This window comes from Cololabis saira, chromosome 9, assembly GCF_033807715.1.
Source record: "Cololabis saira isolate AMF1-May2022 chromosome 9, fColSai1.1, whole genome shotgun sequence".
Taxonomy (NCBI): Eukaryota; Metazoa; Chordata; class Actinopteri; order Beloniformes; family Belonidae; genus Cololabis; species Cololabis saira.
In genome coordinates, this window is record NC_084595.1 from 45,703,393 (window position 1) to 45,724,607 (window position 21,215).

General features: G+C 40.0%; 2 protein-coding genes across 2 annotated transcripts in view; one reads left to right on the plus strand and one right to left on the minus strand.

The window, feature by feature from the left end:
* The window catches only part of ube2l3b (ubiquitin-conjugating enzyme E2L 3b), a 189,632-nt gene that overhangs the window by 96,342 nt on the left and 72,075 nt on the right, over window positions 1-21,215 (plus strand). The window lies entirely within an intron of this gene.
* rad17 (RAD17 checkpoint clamp loader component) lies at window positions 570-19,838 on the minus strand. The gene is made up of 16 exons (XM_061729664.1): window positions 19,680-19,838; window positions 17,423-17,641; window positions 16,459-16,533; window positions 16,116-16,254; window positions 14,088-14,227; window positions 13,678-13,730; window positions 12,470-12,595; window positions 11,766-11,835; window positions 11,564-11,675; window positions 8,528-8,722; window positions 7,280-7,365; window positions 5,017-5,163; window positions 3,604-3,732; window positions 2,515-2,635; window positions 2,367-2,424; window positions 570-857 (listed from the first exon to the last, which is right to left on the minus strand). Exons 1-16 carry the CDS (start codon window positions 19,692-19,694, stop codon window positions 686-688), a joined length of 1,857 nt encoding a protein of 618 aa, XP_061585648.1. The 5' UTR covers window positions 19,695-19,838; the 3' UTR covers window positions 570-685.

Consider the following 21,215-nt stretch of genomic DNA (forward strand, 5'->3'; position numbering starts at 1 on the left):
CATGGGAATCATTTATGTAGAGTTGTAGACTAAATAGTTATTGTCAAAAGTAGATTATTATCGCCTGTTAATGGAGTTTTCTCAATCATATATATACAGTATACACAGACACACACACACAGACACACACACACACACACACATATATATATATATATATATATATATATATATATATATATATATTTTTTTTTTTTTTTTTTTTAAATCTCACAATTTATTTTGGTTAAAATTGCCTTTATTTCTTCTGAAGTTGGAGGACCCCCTGCAGTCCCTGTACCTGCCATCGTTTATGTAATAATTGCTCGGGGGTTCATGTTCTGGTCTCTGGAAAGATCCTAGAGACAACTTATGTTGGAATAGGCACTTTATAAATTAAATTGAATTGAATTGCATGCAAGAAGAAACAAGGATCTGAGATGGTGAACCTGTTTGTATAATTCCAGCTCTTTAGATGGTGACATTTGAACCTTAATTCAGCATAACTTTGTCATGAGAACCGTTGCAGCAGCTATGAAGGGAGGAGTGAGGCAGCCTCGTGAAGGTTTATGATGTAATGAACATTGACCCGGAACTTTTATCTTTATTTACTTAGTCACTGATACAAACACGTTTCATATATACATTTTCTACAATCAAAAAACAATATATACAGACAGTGTATTGCAGGTGTATATGAATGTCTCTAGTCACTGGCGTACTCCTCTATGAGCAGGTCCTCTGACAGAGCTGTGTTGGTTGCAGGCTGGGGCTGACTGCCTGCTAGAGCAGCCTCAGGTTCTCCCTCAGCCGGGTTCTCATCCTCCTCCTCCTCCACATGGGCCGTGTCCTTGTCCGTCAGCGTCTCCAGACTTAACCTGGACACACAACAGAACAGAGGACCGCTCAAGTGGGATGTGCAGCATCACACTCATGGAAAACCTGCTGAAAGCAACAATGACCAACGCATCTCTGTTATGGTGCTTTTCCACTAGTGCCTACTCAGCTCCACTCAGTTTGGTTCTTTTCCAATAGGGGTCTAACGTGCCGAGTAGATACTTTTCTGTAACTATTCTGCCGAGGTTCTAAGCTGCTGAGTCGGCTGTATCTGACATCATCACACTACAGGCCACCGATTGGTCGGGGGGTTGGAGTCAGACGTCTGAGTCAGGAGGAGGAAATCAGAGAAAGAGACTCTGACGGATTCTGGTTCATTTTATTCAACCAGCAACGGCAGCAAAAGTCTGTTTCTGATCCAACTCTGAGGGTCAGATGTTCATAAACCTGGTGCTGAGGAGAGAATTAAAAAGTAATCTAGACGGAGATAAGGAACGACCAGATCTACCAGGAGCTCTGTCTCTTCATAGCTGCTGACGGCCAGTACTGGAGTTGTAAAAAAAAAAACAGGGGGGATGGTGGATTTGATCATATGGGGACAGATAATTTGTGCTGATTACAAATAATATAATATATTACAAATAATAGCAGTGACCAAAACACCTGCAGAAATACTGCAGGAATGACATAGCAGCAGTTAAATGCAGCCTTCTGTAAGCTTTAAATATCCACTGGGCTTACATCAAATACATCAAAACACAACAATAAAAAACACTTTTCTGAACTTATCAATATGACTCTGTCCTTCACAGGATAAGTAACATGGATCACTGCAAAAACTCACAATCTTAACAAGAATATTTGTCTTATTTCTAGTTAAATGTCTCATTTTAGTAAAAAAACTCTCATTACACTTAAAACAAGACTCATCACTGGAAAAAACAATTTTCACCTGTTTCAAGTAGATTTTCACTTAAAATAAGTAGAAAAATCTGCAACAAGATTTTTTTGCTTGTAATAAGAAGATAAATCTTGTCCCACTGGCAGAATTTCCTACTTATTTCAAGTGAAAATTTACTTGAAACAGGTGAAAATTGTCACATTTTGCCGGTGTTATTCTTCTGGCGATGACTCTAAATGTTGAAATAGCAGTAAAACCACATTCATTGATGAAATGACATAAGGGATGGAAAGGAGGGATGGAAGTTTTACAGGGGGGATGATTTGGACCGTTTTTATTTCAGGGGGGATGATTTGGACCGTTTTTATTTCAGGGGGGATGATTTGGACCGTTTTTATTTCAGGGGGGATGATTTGGACCGTTTTTATTTCAGGGGGGATGATTTGGACCGTTTTTATTTCAGGGGGGATGATTTGGACCGTTTTTATTTCAGGGGGGATGATTTGGACCGTTTTCATTTCAGGGGGGGATGATTTGGACCGTTTTTATTTCAGGGGGGATGCCATCCCCCCTCATCCCCCCTCAACTCCAGTACTGGTTCTATCACACTTCTAAATGACAGCAAAGCGTGGTGCGTGTGTGTTTTTACCTGCGGGACTGTTTCTTCAGTGATATCTGACCCACTTCCTGGATAAAAGTGATCTGGGCTGGAAGACAAAAGGCATGAAACTTGAATTACAGCATTGCACTAAAGCTGAGTATCATGTTCACCCTTCCAACATTCAAATGTGTGCTACCTGGGTTCCTCATGGGGCTGCTGAGCTTGGCCAGGTACGGCAGCAGCTGAGTGTTCAACACGTCTGCTGTGGCACAGAAGCTCCGGAACAGGAACTGGGCGGTGAGGCGGTTTTCCTGGTGCTGGAGAAGAAACAACCAGCAAGGAGTTACAGTAGTCCATGTGTGACATGACCAGAGCCTGGACCAGGAGCTGTGTGGTATGTTGTCAGGTACGCTCTGGTTTTCCTCATGTTGTAGAGAGAGAACAGGCAAAACCGGGAAACCCAGGCAACATAAGGTGCAGGTTGATCTACAGGAAGACTGTGTCTCCTGAACAAGGATGCTCAGTGTTGTGAGTAACTGGATTACAGGCACAAAATTCAAATATACCGGTACACTCAGTTTCAAGTACAGGACGAGGAAGGTGAAATGCAAACGGAAGGTTAAAATTTGTTGAGTACAATTAATTAAATGCTTTGATGTAATGTGTGCGTTCTATGAGTATAGACTCTAGAGTATAGATACTGTACGATCATAGTACAGTACCTGAACTCTACTCCTGATTAGCCACTAGGCCTGTGTTGAAAAGATCGATTTTCCGATTCTAAATCGATTCTCATATTAATTCTTGAAAATCGATTCATATGTCTAAAGATCGATTTTTTTTTTCATCATTACATTACAACTTTTGGTATTTCATACAGTACCATGACAAATTGAAGGCTAGAGGGACATTAAAAGGGAGGATTTAAAATAATGTTTTTATTTAAAGTAACTAAAAAGTTACTTTTCATAATAACGCATTACTTTTTGGTCTATGAATGAAGTAACTAATAACGGTAACTAGTTACTATTTTTCAGTAACTAGTACAACACTGTCACCAACACAAGTTACACTTTCCCAGTGACGTGCACAAGACAATCACAAAAGATTATTTGAGTCCTTCCAAAATTCTAAAAAATTACAATTGACTCCTACGGAGGGATTGCAAATACTTCCATAATTCCCCCGCTGAAGATGCGACAGTAACAAATGTCTCGTCCTTTTGCCCGTGCCCTTGAGCACACTGAGGTTGTCGGGGACTGAAGAGCACGGCGGAGCCTCCTACCTTCTTGGCGGCCAGCAGCCAGCCGGGCTTGTGCAGCGGCCTGAAGCCAACAGATACTTGGTGAGAGTTGGAGTGGAGCAGTCCTCTGACGGCCACCGAGCTCCCGTACTCCCCCATGAAACTGCGACTCTGGAAACAACGCAGCACGGACACGTCGTTTCACACAACCAGGGGAGATGACTGTAAACACACCCACTAAATACAACGCTGTTCAAACACAGCAGGCAGTGGTTAGATACGATTAGCCTGTAACACTGTTAGGCACAGCTGAGCTGCTGCACAGCTGCTATAGAGGGAATGTGCACGACGTCACAGATGCAACTTCACAGCCGGTTACGCCCACTGAGTGTCAGAAAGACTGAGTGTAAACTTGTGGCAGCGTAAACTTTCAGTTTGAGCGTATTCCTTCAGTTTGAGCAACTAGAAAACATCTAAAATGGGAAAGAGCTGTTGTGCGATCGACTGTTCTCATAGATTTAGCAAGAAATCAGAGTTATCGTTTTACAAACTGTTGAAAAATAAGCTTAAGAGAGACAAATGGATCGCTGCAATTCACAGAAACAACTGGATTCCAGACACCGAAACATGGATTTGTGGTTTCCATTTTGTATCAGGTAATGTTGGATTTTTGGGTAGCTAACGTTAAACAGTCAAATCATAAAGTTCGGTGTCCTCATCACTTTAATTTCTACAACAAATCCTGCCTTGAAGTAGGACCAAGCGTCAAGACTTTTGTAAACCTTCAAGCTTTGCTTCGTGTATTTCCCCGGCGTAGAAATTAAGTCCATATAAATATCAGGAAACTGGATTGGTGGCCAAATATTAATGTCCATGGACCACTGGTTCTTGGTAACTGTACCAAATATTAATGTCCATGGACCACTGGTTCTTGGGGTAACTGTACCAAATATTAATGTCCATGGACCACTGGTTCTTGGTAACTGTACCAAATATTAATGTCCATGGACCACTGGTTCTTGGGGTAACTGTACCAAATATTAATGTCCATGGACCACTGGTTCTTGGTAACTGTACCAAATATTAATGTCCATGGACCACTGGTTCTTGGTAACTGTACCAAATATTAATGTCCATGGACCACTGGTTCTTGGGGTAACTGTACCAAATATTAATGTCCATGGACCACTGGTTCTTGGGGTAACTGTACGGGTCACTGTCAAGTCCAACTGCCTTTAATTTAAGCCCATGATCAGCTGTTATCCCGTCTTCTCCACTAGTGGCAGCTGTTTTTGCTGATGTTTTGCCCCTCAGTGTGAGTAAGGGGGCGTAAGTGGGAAAGTGACGTCAATGCAGACCCTCTATTGTAGCGCTCACTTGACCTTGAACACTTTGGTGCGGACTCAACTAATCAAAGCTTTTTTATTAGTCAACAACATGAGGTGAAAGACTGACTGTCCAATCAGCTGTGAGCAGGTCGGCGTCAGACAGATACTCGCTGGCTCTGTCCAAATCCTCCATCTCGGAGAAGAAGTCAACGTAGTTCTGGTGGAGGTACAGGTTGAAGAGCTCCCCCTTTACATGTGAACGCTCAACAATCAGCTGGGGGGAAAAAATACATCAATAAATAAATACCCAGACACTCACACAAACAGCGCTTTCCCACTAGTACCTACTCAGCCCGACTCGACTCGCATTTTTCCACCAGGGGTCTAACGTGTTGAGTAGATACTTTTCTGTAACTATTCTACCGAGGTTCTAAGCTGCTGAGTCGGCTGTATCTGACATCATCACACTACAGACCACCGATTGGTCGGGGGGTTGGAGTCAGACGTCTGAGTCAGGAGGAGGAAATCAGAGAAAGAGACTCTGACGGATTCTTGTTCATTTTATTCAACCAGTAACGGCAGCAAAAGTCTGTTTCATGATCCAACTCTGAGGGTCAGATGTTCATAAACCTGGTGCTGAGGAGAGAATTAAAAAGATCTAGACGGAGATAAGGAACAACCAGATCCACCAGGAGCTCTGTCTCTTCATAGATGCTCACGACTCCAGCTGACTTTTCAGCAGCACCGAGACAAACTAACAGAAATTAAAAAGTGTCACCGCTTGAAGCTTCTCTCACTCTCATTTTTTAACTTGATATGGAAGACAAGCCACAGACCAGCAGCACATACAGGACTGTCTCAGAAAATTAGAATATTGTGATAAAGTTCTTTATTTTCTGTAATTCAATTAAAGAAACAAAAATGTCATACATTCTGGATTCATTACAAATCAACTGAAAATTTTGCTGATTATGGTTTACAGTTTAAGATTAAGATTCCCAGAATTAGGGCTGCACGATTCTGGACAAAATGAGAATCACGATTTTTTTGCTTAGAATTGAGATCACGATTCTCTCACGATTTTTTTCCAATATAAAATTTATTGCACTTATTACTTTAACTTTGCAACAGCTGAACAAAAATATAATAACAATAAACATCTCTTGTCTTCTTTACACAAACCTTTGAATAATTTAAACAATAATAACAATTTTGAACAATATTTGTTCCTCCCTGAGTTGAACACCCTTTCAGAAGGGGGACTTGTAACAGATCCTGTAGTTCTGAGGCAACAAATTATTCCTCTGGCTGGGATGAACCCCCCATTGCCTTTTGCTGCTATTAAGAAGCTGCCGATACAAAAGGTAAACGTTACAAAAAATATGATGGTGCCTGATAAAAGACTGGCATCAACTTTGTAACAGCTGACATTGAACATAAAAACAATAAACATCTCTCTTATCTTTAAATAATTGAAACAATAATAACAATTTAACAATATTTGTTCCTCCCTGAGTTGAACACCCTTTCAGAAAGGGGACTTGTAACAGATCCTGTAGTTCTGAGGCAACAAATTATTCCTCTGGCTGCTTTTTGCTGTAACAGCTGACATTGAACATAAAAACAATAAACATCTCTCTTGTCTTTAAATAATTTTAACAATAACAATTTTAACAATATTTATGTGCAATATGTGTCAGGTGATGAGAAAGGTAGATGTTTCTCCAAATGTAATCCACAATCATTAACAAAATATAACAAACATGACAACATGATAGTTGACCATGACAGGACTACAACAACCTAGAACATAGGCCTAGTCCTTTTTTTATGCAGCCATCTTTAAAATTTTTTTTTTTTTTTTTTTTTTTTTTTTTTTTAAATCGTCGTCATTTGGAAATGAGATCGCGTTCAAGCATGAATCGAGATCGCGATTTTTTAACGATTAATCGTGCAGCCCTACCCAGAATATTCTATTTTTTGAGATAGGATATTTGAGTTTTCTTAAGCTGTAAGCCATGATCAGCTATATTAAAATAATAAAAGGCTTGCAATATTTCAGTTGATTTGTAATGAATCCAGAATGTATAACATTTTTGTTTTTGTAATTGCATTACAGAAAATCACAATATTCTAATTTTCTGAGACAGTCCTGTATATCATCTCCTCCAAGTTCTACATCTTTAGTGTTGTTGTCTTCTTCATTTAGATCACACAATCAAATACATCACAGCAGCTTCACTCCAACCTCCTACTTCTGATCTGGGTGCTGAAAAGAAACGAGGGCAAGGCGAGTGGAGTCAGGCTGAGTAGGTACTAGTGGAAAAGCGCCAAAACAGACAGGTTTATTAAAAAGGTGTCCAGATGGAAGTAGAACAGAGTATTTGTACCTCAGGGTCAACAGCCAGCAGGTCTCTGTGGTGATGCTGCAGGTGAGACGGTAAGACGGGTCCAGGACCGGCCGCTGGACTCTCTCCTGTTGGACACATGGACACGTCACATGACCATCACAGCCCTGCTGCAGCAGCACTTTACAGCTTTACTAGTGGGAGAATCCATCCGCTAATACTGAAGCTGATACCCTGACATGTGAGAGCAGAACTACACAGAGGGTGCCGCAGGTTTGTGCACATAAATCAAAGGCTGAAAAGTAGACCTGTGTTGAAAGAAATTGATTTTCCGATTCTAAATCGATTCTCACATTAATTCCTAAAAATCGATTCATATGTCTAAAGATCGATTTTTTTTTCATCATTACAACTTTTGGTATTTTTTGTGTTTATGCACAAAAAAGGAATGTTTTGTTGGACACAGGAATAACTGGTGCCATGTTTTTAACTTTAAATATGTTTAAAAGTATGAAAACATATAAAGTTTTCAGTTAAAATTACATAAATTGTCTATATTGCATTACTTTATATACTGTCTTAGGGTTACATTTGCATAAAATGCTAAAAACCAAATTCTCAAAAATTAAAAACCCTAATAGACTGAAAATGGAAAAAATAAAAACGGAATGTGGGAAAAATTAAAACTGATTTCTTCCGTGTCTGTTTCCTCCCTGGATCTGTTTGGTAATTCTGACCCACGATGTTTCTGTTTCAGTTCTATCAGCATTCTGGGAGCTGATTGGTCCTTACAGCATCATTAGCTGCAATACTTGCTGTTGAATCTCAATATAATACTAGTATTAATATGTTGCAGAACTACAGTCATAAAATTCATGCAACAGCTCAAAAAACAGTTTTAATAACACTAACCCAAATCAATATCGGAATCAGATAGAATCTTGATTATCGATTTTGAATGTTAAGAATCGGAATTGAATCGATTCTTGACATTTGAATCGATCCCCAGCCCTACTGAAAACGCATCACACCAGCACAATGGTACCTTCTATTACATAAACCAACCTGTAAACATCACCATGTAAGCAAAAGCAAAAGCTTTGAAACATAATCAACCGACAGGTCCGGGATCTATGGAGCTAAACGTGTGACGTTTGCATTTCCACCTCATGGCTGATGGGAGCACCAGCAGCCGGCGGCCGGATGTTTTATATAAGCATTGGGAAGTCGTATCCCACATGAGAGAAGTGGAGGGGGGGATTGGATGGAGAGCTGGCAGGAGTGACTCACGTTTGCAATGCAAGATCTTTCCCAGAGCTCTGAACAGGAACAGAGTAGCATCTTTTCCTCCCACAGCCTGCTGCCCCTCCGGCTGCTTCGTCTGCTTGGACTTCCTCGTCCTCTGCTTTGCTCTGGGAGCAGCTCTTCCCACCGACAGTGTTGGTCTGTCCTCCGTGACAAGCAAATCTTTTTCCAAAGACGTGTCTGAAACATTGAGAGATCCCTCCTTAGTGTTTTAGCACAAATACATCGTGTTCATGACACCAAAAACGGCTGGAAACTGGATTTTGATGACTCTAGATTGACCAGCTACGTCACATCCAGCGCTGCCAAAGACGTGGAGATTAGTTAAAACATTTCCAGTACACTTGTGCGAATATGCAGACATTCACCTGGAAAAAAAAAAAAAAAACATCTCCTGGAAGTCAAAAAGAGTTTACAGGTGGGCAAAAAAGTATTTAGTCAGACACCAATTGTGCAAGTTCTCCCACTTAAAAAGATAAGAGAGGCCTGTAATTTTCATCACAGGTTCACTTCTACTATGAGAAACAAAATGAAAAAAAAAAATATCCAGAAAATCACATTGTCTGATTTTTAAAGAATGTATTTGCAAATTATAGTGGAAAATAAGTATTTGGTCAATAACAAAAGTTCATCTCAATACTTTGTTATATACCCTTTGTTGGCAATGACAGAGGTCAGAGGTTTTCTGTGAGTCTTTACAAGGTTTCCCTCACTGTTGCTGGTATTTTGGTCCGTTCCTCCATGCAGATCTCCTCTAAAGCCGAGGTTCCCACCGGTACCGGGCCGCAGAGCTGTTACTACTGGGCCGTGAAATGGCTTGTGTTCCGATCATAATTAGGGCTGCAACGATTCGTCGCCGTTGTCGACAAAAATCGATAATCAAAATTGTCGACAATTGTCACCAGACGGGTTTTTCCAATGGATTGAGGCGTCTCACTTCAATACAATCTCTGCCGAGAGCCGCGCAGCACGACAGCATCTCAGCGCAGCTGCGGGTAATAAAACTTCAAAAGTTTGGGAGCATTTTAGCCTGGATATGGCGAATAAAAAGATTACTTGCAAGGTTTGCAAAGCAGACCTTGCTTATCACGGGAGCCTGTTAGTAATGCACGAGCATTTGAAGAGAAAGCACGTCGGACAGTTAAACGAAACGGACTCGCTTTGGTAAGATATTAAGCCTATTTTGGCTTTAAAAGAGAGCTTTAACGTTATGCCTGACTGTGCCTGACAAAAGTATTTTAAATTAAATGCATGCAGTCCAGAAGAGAGCCACCATGGGGCCTTTTCTGCAAAAGAAGTAGACGTGTTCCTGCAACAGGTGACTGCCCTCACTGAGTCAATACTGATCTGTGATATGAGCAGCTCTCCATGGTTGATGGTGACGGGTTTCAACAAATGATACACCAGTTCAACCCAGAGAACGTCCTGCCATCCAGAACCCATTTTACCATCTTGATGGAGAAAAAATACGAGACGTTTTATTTTATTTTATAATTATAACACAATTGCCTGTCCTTAAAAAATGAAAAATAATGGACAGAGGTTTATTTATTTATGGATTTATGTCTATAATGACTGATCACTGTGCCTGTCCTTGGTTTTAGATAGGACATTTTATTTACTTCTTGTATGAACAGCGGCAAAGTTGAATAAAATATTTATCATTGAACTACCCATCTTTCTTGTGTTTATTATCATTTGCCAGATAATTAAAGCAACTTCATACTAAATTTAAGAAAAAAATTACATCACATTCAAACTGTTCTTGTTGGTCTGGACAAGTATATCCTTGCGTGGTTTGGTTTTAGATTTTACAAAATTTGTAAAGCGTGATCTCTACATTTACTTTTAGAAATGATAGGCTGTAATCACTGGGTGAGTAGCTTATTGAAATAACGTTGCTGGCCCTGCAGGATCTGAGTAGTGTGTTACTGATGGTTCCTTTGTTACTCTGGTCCCAGCTCTCTGCAGGATCTGAGTCCCTGATGGTAGTGAGTTACTGATGGTTCCTTTGTTACTTTGGTCCCAGCTCTCTGCAGGTCCTTCACTAGGTCCCCGTGTGGTTCTGGGATCTTTACTCACCGTTCTGGTGATCATTTTTACCCCCCGGGGTGAGATCTTGGAGCCCCAGATGGAGGGAGATTATCAGTGTCTTGTATGTCTTCCATTTTCTAATAATTGCTCCCACAGTTGATTTCTTCACACCAAGCTGCTTCCTATTGCAGATTCAGTTTTCCCAGCTGGTGCAGGTCTACAATTTAGTTTCTCATGTCCTTTGACAGCTCTTTGGTTTTTGGCCATAGTGGAGTTTGGAGTGAGACTGTTTGAGGACAGGTGTCTTTTATACTGATAACCAGTTAAAACTGGTGTCTTTGATAACCAGTTAAAACCGGTGTCTTTTATACTGGTAACCAGTTAAAACAGGTGTCTTTTATACTGGTAACCAGTTAAAACAGGTGTCTTTTATACTGGTAACCAGTTAAAACAGGTGTCTTTTATACTGGTAACCAGTTAAAACAGGTGTCTTTTATACTGATAACCAGTTAAAACAGGTGCATTAATACAGGTAACAGTGGAGGACAGAGGAGCCTCTTAAAGAAGAAGTTACAGTTCTGTGAAAGACAGAAATATTGCTTGTTTGTAGGTGACCAAATACTTAATTTACCCAGGAATTTACCAATTAATTCATGAAAAATCCTACAATGTGATTTCCTGGATTCTTTCCCCCCATTCTGTCTCTCATAGTTGAAGTTTAGCTATGATGAAAATTACAGGCCTCTCTCATCTTTTTAAGAAGAACTTGCACAATTGGTGGCTGACTAAATACTTTTTTGCCCCACTTTATGTGATACTTGGGAGTTTTTTTTTCGAATTCGTCCCGTTTCCAGTACAGGATTTCTTTCCAGATTTGGATTTGTGCAAACCTCGGGGTGATGGAAACACGCTTCTCGTTGAGAGGAAAGCTGGGGTGTAAAGAGTGAACATTTAGTGCTGCAGCATGGTGAAGCATGCACGCCTCACCTTGGAGACAGAAGAACTGCAGATTGTTGATAACACTCCGGATATCCCCAGGGCTTCCCGAACACAGTGTGTCCAGCTCGGCTTGGTCTGGGAGACGCATCCTTACACAACCCTGAGGAAAACGAGGAAGAGATTACATGATGGAGGGCACAGACAGAAGCTCCTCTCATCACCGGGAATAAGCTGTGAGTCTTCTAATCACCTTTCCTGCCTCGAGGTTTGAAATGTTTCTCAGGACCTTCATCATTGCTGTTGGAGCCACTGGATTAAAGCTGGAAGAGAAAACACAAAACACTGATAAGGCAAGTTTATGTGTATAGCACAATTCAACACAAGGTAATTCAAAGTGCTTTACATCAACATTAAAAGCAGCAAGACACAATTAAACAGTAAATAACAAATAAAATGAAATAAAATGATAAGAAAAGAGGTCAAATAATAAAAAGCACAAGTTGTTAAAAAGTAAGGGCAGCAGAGTACAGCAGGTACATCTCATTCTTACAATGGCAAGAATTACGTTTCTATATGTAGTTGAAATTTCAAGAATAAAGTTGAAATACATATCGGCTTTTTTCTCAAAATTGTACTTCAACATTATGTGCATAATGAAAAAAATAATATTCCTCCTCTAAAATATCATTTTTATTTTTCTCTTACCTGGCCCTAATACTCTTCCGTATATTAAAACCCATCTGGATAACATGGGGGGACCATAAAGTGGCCAAATATAGTGAGTGTCTTACACTTTTATTTCACTTTGTGAAAGCGTTGCAATGTATATTCAAGGAAGACTAGTGGCAACAGTAAAAGGGGATGTCTGAAAATATTCTCCCAGAAGAAATGTGCGTGAGCCACAAGAAAGATGGTGGTGACTAAACACCATGAAGCGTGGAGCGCGGTCCAGACCTGATGCAGCTGATGTCCAGCTCCTGCTGGAGGTCTCTGGGGAACAGAGAGCGTACGCTGCCGTCGCCGCTCACAGAGTCCGTCACGATGAACACCAGGGGACAGCGATTTGTCTTCACAAAGATCCTGAAAGACAGAAAGGACAAAATCAAACAGAGCAGGGACAGCAGCCAGTGACGGACAGGATGGTTCCCGTCCACACCATCCGTCTGCTGTTTGTGCACCCGCATTAGAATATTGTGATAAAGTCCTTTATTTTCTGTAATGCAAAAATGTCATACATTCTGGATTCATTACAAATCAACTGAAATATTGCAAGACTTTTATTATTTTAATATTGCTGATCATGGCTTACAGCTTAAGAAAACTCAAATATCCTATCTAAAGAAATTAGAATATTGTGGGAATCTTAATCTTAAACTGAAAATAAAGAACTTTATCACAATATTCAAATTTTCTGAGACAGTCCTGTATACAGATACATAGAAAACTTATTTAATTATTATTAATAATATTATTAAATAATGTAGATAGTATATAGGTATGTGTACACACATATATACTGTATATATACACATATATACATATATATACTGTATATATACACATATATACATACATACATATATATATATATATATATATATATATATACATATATATATATATATATATATATATATATACATATACACACACACACACACACACACACACACACACACACATACATATATATAGATATATAATATAAATAAATGAATATTTATTAAACATGGTTATTGGTGCAAACTATGATAACTATACATTGTTTGAATTTGTTGATAAAATGTTATAAAATGTATGAATATTGTTTTTATTTATATCTAAATGTTAAACGGAATTACTTTTTTTTTCTTTATTTTCTGTTTTTCCTTTCTTTTTTTATGCTACCTCTTTAGGTTTGATTTTAATTTTTTGTTGTAATTTACTGTGTATTATGTGTCAGACCTCAGGAAGAATAGCTGCAGTTTTGCTGTATCCAAATAAAACTATAAACTATATAAAAAAAAAAACAATCTTCCATCATGGTAAATGAGTCCTGGCGCTGAAAGCTGGCCGAGCCGCCCTCACAGGAAGCCCACAGAGCAAACCCAAAGTAACACAAAGCTGATTTGGAGTGTGCAACCAACATGATTCCATGTTGGAGCTGCGTGAGGGTTTCTTACCTGAGGACGTCGTGCAGGCTGCCAGGCTGCCTGTAGAACTGGTTTGGGAACTCCTGTGGAGAACAAGAGAAACTGATGATGACCTGCAGCTAAACTTCCTACATCTGACAGCCAGGACCAACAACGGCTCCATGGACCATTGGATGCTCTGGATTTACACCAAGGTGTGAGGTTCTGGTGGAAGACGTTCTATTCAAGAGCTCAAACTATTTGAGGTATAGTCTGACAACGTCCAGGGTGGGATTAAAATAAACTTTAAACTGTGAATTAACATTGTATTCTGTGATTTTCTGGATTACAGAGTCTGCCCAACAGCAGATCATGGTCAACAGAATCAAATACCTTCTTGTTAGAAACATGCTGCGTGTTGCTATTCTATGTGAAATACAGCAGTAGAAGGCTGCACGTACCTCCACCAGGATGAGCTTCTTGCCTGTGGCTTGTGCGTCTCCTGCCATCTTCAGGCAGTTGTATTTGTTGGCTCTTAGGAGAAACTCCCGGAACTGTCCTAGCTGAGAGCTGCAGACCCCGTCGTCCGGCCTCCATCCTCCTGAAGAGCAGACAATCACAGATCAGCTCACAGTTGGGGGACCGGGACAGCTGTGCTGGTGACGCCACATGCGGCTAAGCGTAGGCTCAGGCTGGTTCCCCAGATGATCGGGAGGAGTGGCCAGAACTCTTCCTCCCGTCACAGAAAACACTAACATCAGTTATCTCTCTCTCTTCTTAGCACCAGTCATATTTGATTTCTTTGAATCAAAAAAAGAATACGACTCTGTGTTTGAAGACAGCTATTTTGTGTTATTTTATAAATTTGTAGTAGTTTTGGATTTGTTTTTTTTTTTTTTTAATTACGTTTATTGGAAAGTTGTTTGTTTTAATTGCCTAGTTTGTAATTTGTTTTTTACTATTACATTATTGAAATTTGATTTCTTAGGAAAAAGGGACAGATAAAATAAGCTTAGTCTTCTTTCTATTCCCTTTCATTCAAGGAAAGATATTTGTTGTAATTATACTGAATTGTTTCGTTTTTCTTTTAATGAATGAATTAAAGAATACAAATTAATAAAAAAATCTATATGTTTGGTCATCAGTAACACGTGGACAGACACAGTGAGGAGCAGCAAAGCCGACCGACCTGCAGGTTGGATTCTAGCAGCATGTCTGCCAGAAGAAGCAACGCTTTTATAGTGAATGCTCACCTGCAGGAGCACCAGTCATTCCTCTATTTAAGCTAAACCTGTCTTAAAATGTATGTATGAGTTAGAGGGGGCAACGATTAGTCAGCGTTGTCCATAATAAAAATCCATAATAAAATCAGTAGCCGGCTAATTTAATTGTCGACAAAAAACAAATAAATAACCGAGTGAGGTATCTTGGTGAACTTCCTTCCAGACTTCACTCCTTGGTTGGATCCGTTGTAATTCAAGCATGCGACTTGCACACTGCTTTCTCCCCACTCAGCAATTATATGGATGCGTTCAGGTACATGTGGTACTGATAAAAAACACATGCTGCCTTCTCCGTTGCCCCTGACCTGCTGTAAGTGGAATGCATGAATCCCCACAGCCCGCTTTGTGTGACGGATCCGTGATCGTCTGAGGCACTGACTACGTTTACATGCATCAATAACCCTTTTCTAACCGGAATATTAGCAATAACCCGGTTGCGCACGGCCATGTAAACACCAATAACCCCTTTAAATAACCGGAATTTGCTCATATTCCGGTTTTTAAAAACCTGAAAATGACCCCTGGGTTACTCCTTTTCTAACCTGAATATTTGGTCATGTATAACCTAACGGGATATCCCCATCAAAAGTAACAGGAATTTGTTTTCTGTTCTTTTCGTAAGGAATTCTGGTCTTTTGAGTCCAGGAAGTTCTTATAAACACGGAGAAACACAAGACCAGGAGGAGACTAATCACTTCATAAATGTAATGAAGGATATGAACATTTCTGCATTTGTAGACGGTAGAAAGTACCGGGATAGAAGATTTACAAGAAGGTGAGAGAAAAGTTGCGTGAAGCAGGATTTATATGAACGCCAGACCAGATCAAGCTCCGCTGGAAGACGCTGAAAAAGGAGAACTACAGGGCCGAGAAACAAAACCACTTCTACTGGGCTGTTGATTATGCTCCGTGCTGCTGTTATTGTTGAAGCTTTTGGATACAGGAAGAAGAAGCGGAAATGACAGGAATTGCGTCATGATGTTCTCCGTGCGTCGCTGGTTTGATCCAGATATCCCAAATGATTAATTACTATGTAGGGATAACCCTGTTTGCTCACGCATGGAAACAGATTATTCCCAATGTTTCAGTAACCGGAATATTGACCTTAACCCCAATTTTGATTGCATGTAAACGTAGTCACTGTTGCACAACAAGTGGAGAGTTGATGTGCGAGGATGCTGGAAACCAAAATGGTTTTGAGCTCACCATCTTTTCTGCTGACGAATGCATCTGGGAGTGATGGGTTGGTCCACTCCTGAACTCTGATCCCCAGCTCCGTGGACAGAACCTGGACTGTGGCAGTTTTTCCACAGCCCGAGGGTCCTGTCAGTAGCAAAACGCCACCCTGTGAATGACAGCAGCCAGGCGTGCGCTGATATAGGACTTATGCGGTGAAAAAACAGCATTTTTCAATGTCATTAAACAGTGCATATGGCTTTTTATTCACTTTTTTCTCTTAAAATTCCCACATAGTGACTGCAGCACAGAGCCCAGTCCTCAGAGAGGTGGGACACACACATGCACGACTAAAAGCTCTCTCCTCAGCTACCTTTGATGGGCTTGTGTGCTCTCTCATCCAGCTCTCCACATCCTCGATCTTCTTCTTGTGGACGGCCAGTTGGGCCTACACAAAACACACAGTGGCCACGGTTACATGATGTTTTTTAATTCGGAATTAATTATTCCAAATTAAATAATTCCAAATTAAACTATTTTCCTTCGCGTTTACATGGAAATAGTAATTCCGAATTGCGGTTTACATGGAAAACACGTTTGCTCAGCTTTCTCCAATTCCTCTCCAGGTCTGGGGGTTGGGAAGGTTCTGATTGGATAGGGGGGGGACCGGAAGTTAAACTACTGGAAGAAAAACTAACTTAGCTGCTACAACTTTGAAAAGCTCACAATTTTAATGTTTCCTGTTTCCATCTGTTCTTTGAATTATTTCCAGGTCCTCCAAGCTTTTTATTAAATAAATGGTCTCTGCTCTTGACCAGCGTTTACTGCGTGCTGCCATCTTGAAACTTCGTTAGGAAAACCAGCCCAGCGTGGAATATAAGTGTCATGGAGACAGACGGGAGAGGGAACGAGCAGAAAGAAAGACCGGAATTAATTTAAAGAGGAATGAGAGTAAACATGATCACGGAATTATTCTATTCGGATTTAAAATCAGAATAAACCAGCCACTTACTTCGGAATTAAGTTTAATTGGGAATTATTGGGATCATTCAGAATTAGGTGTTTACGTGGTAATTTTTACTCATTTTAAATCTGATTTAATTTTAAGAGGAATTAAACTTCCCATGTAAACACACTGATTATGTACAGACCACCCACATCTCTAAATACTGTTTGCTTGTTCAATATCAGTCTGTGTGACGGAAAAATCAAATGACAAGTATTTACCAGGTTAAAGGCAAATTTACACTTTCTTTTTTAAAACAATGAGCCTCTTAAGAATTTTTTAAAGAATTATTTGACCATAAATAGGGCAAGTGTGAATGAGTGAAGCTTACCCGGGAGCTCGGGGCGTAGCGCTCCACCCAGGGCTCTGCCTGGTCTCTGGGGGGCACCGGCCCCAGCAGACAGCTGCTGTCGGCTGCTCTTCTCTTCTTCAGCCTCTTCACCTCAGGGCTGGGACTCTGAGCCTGGACGCCGCCCCTCCTCCTCCTTCCTGGCAGGGAGAAACTCTTCTCTGGCAGATCCGAGAAAGACGGGTCCACCCAGTGGTTCATCTGCTCGCACCCAAAACAGGTGGAAAAAATACCAATCAGAACCAAACGGGACTCACAACCACATTTAGGAGGTCAGTTTTAGATCTGGACCAGGAGCTTGTGTCCAACGAACGCTGGGCTGTGGAGATGCTGTGTAAAGTCTTTAAACATATATTTTCTTGCAAAGAATAGCAGCTTCTTGTCAAAAAAGGCTTACAGTGAAATCAATAAAAAAATAAAAATCAATAAAACAAACCTTGACGGTGGTTCATAACAACTGTTTCTGTTGTTCTGTTTAACGTCCTAGAGGCATCTTTACCCCCTTAGTTTGTCCCTAAACATGATACATTTATGGAGTGTAGGATCATGCATCTTGCATTATTATTTTACTAAACGTAGGTATTTCCTCATGCTGAATAATTATGGCATATTAAATAAAACAAAATAATAACCTGAGGTCTGGGCTCAGATTTGAGTCCAAGTTGGGATAATGCACGAGAACAAACCCAAGTCAACACGTGCTTCAGACTCTGGCTCAGGTAGTTGAATACTATGCAAAAGAGGATTCGACGTTTCTTGGACCGAATCATTTGCATTCATTGCCTGAATGTTTGCTTTGTAGCAAGAATTTGTCCAATAACAAAAAGAATAATGTGGAAAGACATTTCCAGGGAATATGCTAAATTTGCAGCCGAGTACCCAGTTGGGAGTTAGAGAAAAAGTGTGATTGCATTACTTCTGGAGAAATTAGAGGAGCGCAAAAATAGATTTAAGAAGTGCATTGCATCTCCAAACTCCACTACTGCTGCTGCAAGTTTTGTTGCAACCTTATACAAGACTTTTAATTTTTTGCGGCTCCAGACATATTTGTTTTTTTTGGTCCAATATGGCTCTTTCAACATTTCGGGTTGTCAACCCCTGAACTAGACCACGACAATAACATCACAAATACATTTTGAGACACACCCCTCGTTGTATTTAAAAGTGGTAATAAGTGTGAGCCTGTATAAAATACAGACAGGACAATGATTGTGGTGGATCTAGCAAACAGATGAGACAGGGGTAAAGAGAAGGAGGGGTCAAGGGTCAGAACAAGTTAAACACTTGCAATAAAAATCATCCAGCACCCTCTTTAATAATCATGTCTGCCTCACTCTGCTGCACCTCTCACTTTTGTATTTCCTTTGTATAATTTTTTTTTGTATTTTTTGTATAATTTGTCTGTTAAAATTGTATATAGGTTATACTTATACTTATTCTTATTTTTATTCAGAACTGTCCTTCTCACTACCTCAAACTGCTGCACCTTAAAATGTTTATACTGTAGATAATACCACATTTGTTTATTGTTTATTTGTTTATTTTTACTACCAAAGAGCGAAATAACCGGAGTCAAATTCCTTGTTGGACAATGTTCGAACCTGGCCAATAAAGATGATTCTGATTCTGAAGTTCAAAACAATAGAACTCAAAATCTGACCAGAGAGATGTTAATTTAAAAATGTAAATTGTTAACATACATTTAGCATAACACTGACAAAACAAGATAACTTCTGCTGGCTTTTCACGTGTTCCCAGTGTTCTGACATTTTTTGCTGCTTTGCCAAAAAATGCTCCCTAATAGTTTTCTGCCTTTGTAGAGCTACAATTCTACTGTGTTTTACTCCCTAAACCACTTCCTTTCCCCCCCAAGTGGTCCTTGTCTCTTGCCAGGCCGTTATTGTAAATAAGAATGTTCTTAATGACCTGCCTGGTTAAATAAAGGCCAATGACTGAATGAATATCAAATAAAGTGATAGAATTGTTGTTTTTCTCTCTTTATCGTATAATGTTCACAACGTGTAATGCATTCATGTCATGGGTAGTGTATTTTAAAGGATCTAATACTAAGAGCGTAATATAATAATAATAGCGTAAACTAATAAGTGTAAGAAATGTGTGTAGGAAATGATGAGCGTGGCAATCAAACTTTGAAAATCGTCTGTGCGCATGCGCAGAACCACAAAGTAGCATTTCTCGGCAGGGAGCAGAAATTGTCAGAACACCCGGGACCACTTACCCGGGGCGGGTTCATGACCGGGAACCCGGTGGGGGACCGGGGGGACCGGGGGGACCACGGACCCGGCGAGCAGTGCGGGGGAACACTGTTCACCGACACAGAACCAGTTTGTTGTTGAACGGTTCTGTTGCACCAGCTTGTTTGTTTCCTCTCGGGGTTCACGCAGGAACGTGATGACGTCTTTCTCTCGCGCCGCGCGCTCCGAGATGACGTCCCAAGCTGGTTAAGCCTGATTTATGGTTCCGCGTTACCCCAACGCAGAGCTTACGGCGTAGGGTACGCGGCGATACGCGTCCCCTACGCCGTAGGCTACGCCGTCGTTTTAACGTAGTCCCATATTGAGCAGAAGATGGTTTCTGATTCGTGACTCCTCCAATCAGAAACTGTTAAAATTGGTTTCCGAATCTGTGATGTTCTGTGATGTAAAAATGTAAATAAAAACAAAATACAACGATTTGAAAATCCTTCTCAACCTATATTCAATTGAATACACTACAAAGACAACATATTTAATGTTCAACTGATAAACTTAATTGTTTTTTTGCCAAATAATAATTCACTTGCAGCCATGAAATTCTAAGTTCATTATTATTTGAAAAATAAAATAAAGTTTATGAGTTTAAGCATTAAATATGTTTTTGTAGTGTATTGGTGAATATGGATTGAAAAGGATTGTCAAATCATTGTATTTTGTTTTTATTTACATTTTACACAATTTCCCAACTTCAACCGCATCCGGTTTGTATATACACACACATATATATATATATATATATATATATATATATATATATATATATATATATATATATATATATATATATATATATATACATATATATATATACATATATATATACATATATATATATATATATATATATATATATACATATATATATATATATATATATATATAAATATATATGTTGTGAACCCTTCGGACTTCTCCGTCACTCTATTTCTCCGCGGTGCAGTACCCCCCCAGAGCGCTAGTTGATAGGCTACTTTGTTTAGCTTCCGGCTTTTCCGGTCACAGTGAATCAAAGAGATAAGGACAACTATTGTGCAAAAAAACAAAACAACCCAAAAAAAATAAAAATCACACACACATGTAGAAAAGAGCACTGAAAGTTCACGACTGCTTCACGAACCAGAACCGGAAATGCGTTGCTACCAAGCAAACCAATCACAGCCCTCTCGGTCTGCCTCTCTAGTTCCATTTTTTGGGAGGTGCAGGTCAGGCTACGGCGTAGGCTACGGAGAAACTCCCGCGTACCCTACGGCGTAGGCTCTGTTGAGCGTTGATTTAACGCAGAGCCATAATTCAGCCTTAAGCGTGAGTGATAGCATCAACACACTCATCCCAGCAGGGCTTCAGGTGAGACTCTAAAGTCCCCAGCATGTTCAGGAGTGTTCTGTTAAATCTTTCAGTGGTCACTTTCGAAATTGCGCCCTTGGTCTGCATGCAGCTTTGCCGGGAAACCAAAACGACAGAAGAAATTTGTCCACAACACCCTGGCCACTGTACAGGCT